The 4,121-nt window shown below is 32.5% G+C and overlaps 1 protein-coding gene across 1 annotated transcript; it reads right to left on the bottom strand.

Moving 5' to 3' along the window:
- Window positions 1–206: 206 nt before the first annotated feature.
- On the bottom strand, window positions 207–2,450 carry LOC125649083 (GATA zinc finger domain-containing protein 15-like). Its single transcript, XM_056165473.1, has 5 exons — window positions 2,396–2,450; window positions 1,156–1,635; window positions 992–1,039; window positions 766–861; window positions 207–546 (listed from the first exon to the last, which is right to left on the bottom strand). The coding sequence occupies exons 1-4, from the start codon at window positions 2,410–2,412 to the stop codon at window positions 780–782; spliced, it is 627 nt and encodes a 208-aa protein (XP_056021448.1). The 5' UTR covers window positions 2,413–2,450; the 3' UTR covers window positions 207–546; window positions 766–779.
- Between the last annotated feature and the right edge of the window lie 1,671 nt (window positions 2,451–4,121).

Genomic DNA, 4,121 nt, shown 5'->3' with positions numbered 1-4,121 from the left:
ATGTATACTTTTTTCTGGTGTGTAAAACAATTTTCTTCTAAGAAAAGTAGATATATAAAACTGCAAGTAGTCCCAAAAGGAGACCAAATCAGTTTTTTTTTTACAAATGCCTCCTCCTTCGTTGGACTCTCATAAAATTTACAACACCCCGCCCACCTACCCCCACCCATCCCCCCAAAACCCCCCAGACAATAAAGAGTGCTAACTTTGTTTGACTGATAGATTGCTGTCTTTATTTTCTTTAACGTTACACATAATCATGAACAATATATCCTCTGAAGGAGATTCTGTTCTCATTTCATTTTTCTTGTCTTCGTATTTTGATGCTATAATCAAACCATTTTTAATCAACACATAGCAAATATTCAATATACAATGTAGGTTAGAATTAGAAAATTAAAAGAAGCTTAATTTGAATACAGGCGCGTCAGATAAGAAATTATAGAATGTTTTCCGTCCATTACAATCGGGAGAGAAGCTATATGATCAGCAGCTTATTATGGAGAAGTCGAATCGTAAAAACAGGGCTGTATGTCGGTCAGTCCGCTGAAAAATATCAAACAGATAATGTTATAGATCAGATCTAGGAGATTAGATTCATATTCTGTGTTAGTGAGAGGTTTTCTTTTCTTGTAGTTTGTTTTTCCCATCATTTCTTTTCATTTTATATTTGTAACATGTTAAAATCTGAAAAATTATAATATAGAATTTCCAGTTTCAAACTTGTATGTTGCTGTATTTTTAAGTAAAAAGAAGATACTATACCGTTGGTTTTGCCTCTACTTGTTGTTGTTGTTCTTTGACGGTGGAGTAGGGGGAGGGGTTATGTTATAGTTCGCAACATTTGCATTGGCATTGATACTGTTATATAAAATAAGTCTTAATAAAGAAATGTTCTTCTGATAAAAGTTACAACACACCATACGGTACTTATAAACTATAGCAAAGTAAACCAATAGATTTTATCTGTGATTATTTTGATCTGACTCACCTTGGAGGCGTGGTAGGAGCTAACAGGTCGTGACCGTCTTCCGCCGACCTGTTTAGTAAATTTAACGGTGTTTGCATTCTTTATGGAAGATAAAGTCTCAAGATAATAAAGCACTATAGTTTATCTGTCTTTTTTATATCTCAAATAAGTATACAATGACTTACTTGGAGTTCTTGCTGCGAATGTTGTTGTTGTTGTTATTGTGATGTTGAATGTTGTTGTTGTTATTGTGATGTTGGATGTTGTTGTTGTTGTTATTGTGATGTTGGATGTTGTTGTTGTTGTTATTGTGATGTTGGATATTGTTGTTGTTGTTGTTGTTACTGTGTTTGTTGTTGTTGTTGTTGTTGTTACTGTGTTTGTTGTTGTTGTTGTTGTTGCTGTGTTTGTTGTTGTTGTTGTTGTTACTGTGTTTGTTGTTGTTGTTGTTGTTACTGTGTTTGTTGTTGTTGTTGTTACTGTGTTTGTTGTGGTTGTTGTTGTTACTGTGTTTGTTGTTGTTATTATTCGGTTTGAGGTGAGTGTTGTTCTGTTCGCTTTGACTATCTATTTTGCCATAGTCATTGTTTGTATTTTTTGTGTTTTTCTTATCTTTGTTTGTTTTCTTCTGATTGTCTTTACTGCTTATGCTTTCGCTCTCAAGTCTGTAATCATTATGATAATAATAAAAATAAGCATGACTGAAAAATATTAAACGTAAAACACATTTTTTATAATCCAAATCTCCGAAATGTATACACCATATGAGTGAAAAATTCTCGAGAGAGGCGTTAAACAATATACAATCAATCAATCTTGATAGAAAATGGGCGATAATCCTTTATCTCACAACATACAAATAAAGAAAATGAGTGATAATCCTTTATCTCACAACACACAAATAAAGAAATCGAGCGATAATCCTTTAATCCTTTATCTCACTACATACAAATAAAGAAAATGAGTGATAATCCTTTATCTCACTACATACAAATAAAGAAAATGAGTGATAACACTTTATCTCACTACATACAAATAAAGAAAACGAGCGATAATCCTTTATCTCACTACATACAAATAAAGAAAATGAGTGATAATCCTTTATCTCACTACATACAAATAAAGAAAATGAGTGATAACACTTTATCTCACTACATACAAATAAAAAAAATGAGCGATAATCCTTTATCTCACTACATACAAATAAAGAAAACGAGCAATAATCCTTTATCTCACAACATACAAATAAAGAAAACGAGCGATAATCCTTTAATCCTTTATCTCACTACATACAAATAACTAGACAGGGACAACAATAAACAAATCTTTAGCAACTTTTTACGTATCTAGATTACGTGTGTTTTGAATGAGAGAGAGAGAGAGAGAGAGAGAGAGAGAGAGTCAGTCATTCAGTATGTAACTAACTTTTCCTGTTTCGACATTGTTACAGGTTGGTGATGCTTAGTGATAGAAGTGTGCTCTAGTGTTCATATTTTATCATAAAAATAGCTTCCCATCACGTGATAACGGAGGGAAAAAACATTTCCTTGATGACGTAGTAAACAATTATTTCCTTTTTTATATAAGACCATCAGCGGACTCTATTATCCCAATTCCTATTACAGCTCTTTCCACACAGCAATTAAATCCGCAGTGATAAGCATAAATCCGCAGTGATCAGCATTGTCTTAAAACTGTAGAGATGCGTCGTTGATCATGATGTTGATAGCTATTCTTTTGTCATACTCCCCCATTTTCTATTATTATCACTGCCAGCGGTGCAGCTGACTGAGTTATTCTAAGAACGTAATATTCGAGTAAATACGAACGACAAAGTCTCAAGTCTTAAATTCTATTACACAGTTATTACTTTGAATGAATAAAGTAAAACTTTTTAAGGCTTAATTTTCAACATTTTTGTTTTAAAAATTTGCATTTGGAGTGAATGATCTTACAATAAACTGGTAAATTCCAGTATGTAAAGTTGGTCGTAAGTTCATACAATCAAAAACAATTCCCCTAAATTCATGAATTTCGACCCCAAAGCAGGGGTGCCCCTAAAATTACTATTGTAAATTGTTCTTTAAGATTACAACTTATCAAAGGGACTTCAAAGCAAAAATTCATGTCAAATCGGTGATTAAACAGTTAAATGGGGGAAATGCTGTTTATGCCAACTTTCAAGGTTAATTTCAACATTGTAAATAATATATTATAGGTTCAAAATGAAAATATGAAAAATTGATATACATATACGACAGAAAATTATTAAAGAAACTTGACACAACAAGGAAAATTGTTTTCCCTATAGGTCTTTCCTTGTGTTACCCTGAATTGATTGTTTGAACATTATGGAATAGATTTCTCCAAAAACTGCATGCAAAGAATTGTTGATCCTACCCTGATTCATCACCTCATCCAATGGCGAGGTGTTTTACTCCGATGTTTATTAGATGCAGTGCTACTCATATCATTGTTTGATATTTATGAATACTAATGATGCAGTGCTGATCACATCTGTGATATTCATGAATACTAATGAGATCCGCCTCCTTCAAGGCATTGGCTGCAGATGTATGTAAGCCATTTCATTAAAGAATTACAATGCAATGAACTCGTGAAATTTTTTTTATAGAGAATGTTCTATTGGAAATGGCAATCGCGTAACACGTTTTTTTAAAAAAATATATATTACAGCGGCATCAGAACCTATCAAAGGCATCCGATGATAAATTCATTAGCGACCAGTGATTATAAACAGTTCATTACACTTAGCGATGGGTTTACAAGAGAGAGAGAGAGAGAGAGAGAGAGAGAGAGAGAGAGAGAGAGCAGTGACGGTAGCGTAACTTTTGATACAAATTAGCGTTGTGTCATCATGTAATCTCAAGGATTTGATTATTAAACCTTTATGTGCAATGATGTCTATGAATTTTTAAATATAATATAAATACATTGTCCGATTAAGAGGAAAATAAGCCAAAATTTACCCCTATTAAAAGATCATGACAACTGCAATCTTCTTGAAAATGCCGAGTACTTGTTCAAGATATGCTAGAAGATATTTTGTATGTTTTGTAAGGTAAAGTGTTTGAATTACTTAAAACTCATCATTAACTTTTTATATAAATAGAAAATCATGTTTTCTCAT

This window comes from Ostrea edulis, chromosome 5, assembly GCF_947568905.1.
Source record: "Ostrea edulis chromosome 5, xbOstEdul1.1, whole genome shotgun sequence".
NCBI classification, from domain to species: Eukaryota; Metazoa; Mollusca; class Bivalvia; order Ostreida; family Ostreidae; genus Ostrea; species Ostrea edulis.
Note: the sequence above shows the minus strand (reverse complement) of the source record. Positions and strands in the feature narration are given on the sequence as shown.

Coding starts and splice junctions, on each gene's coding strand:
- LOC125649083 (XM_056165473.1), bottom strand. Junction 1,040..1,155: donor ATTCGCAGCAAGAACTCCAA/GTAAGTCATTGT, acceptor TTTACTAAACAG/GTCGGCGGAAGACGGTCACG. Junction 862..991: donor GCTCCTACCACGCCTCCAAG/GTGAGTCAGATC, acceptor TTTATATAACAG/TATCAATGCCAATGCAAATG.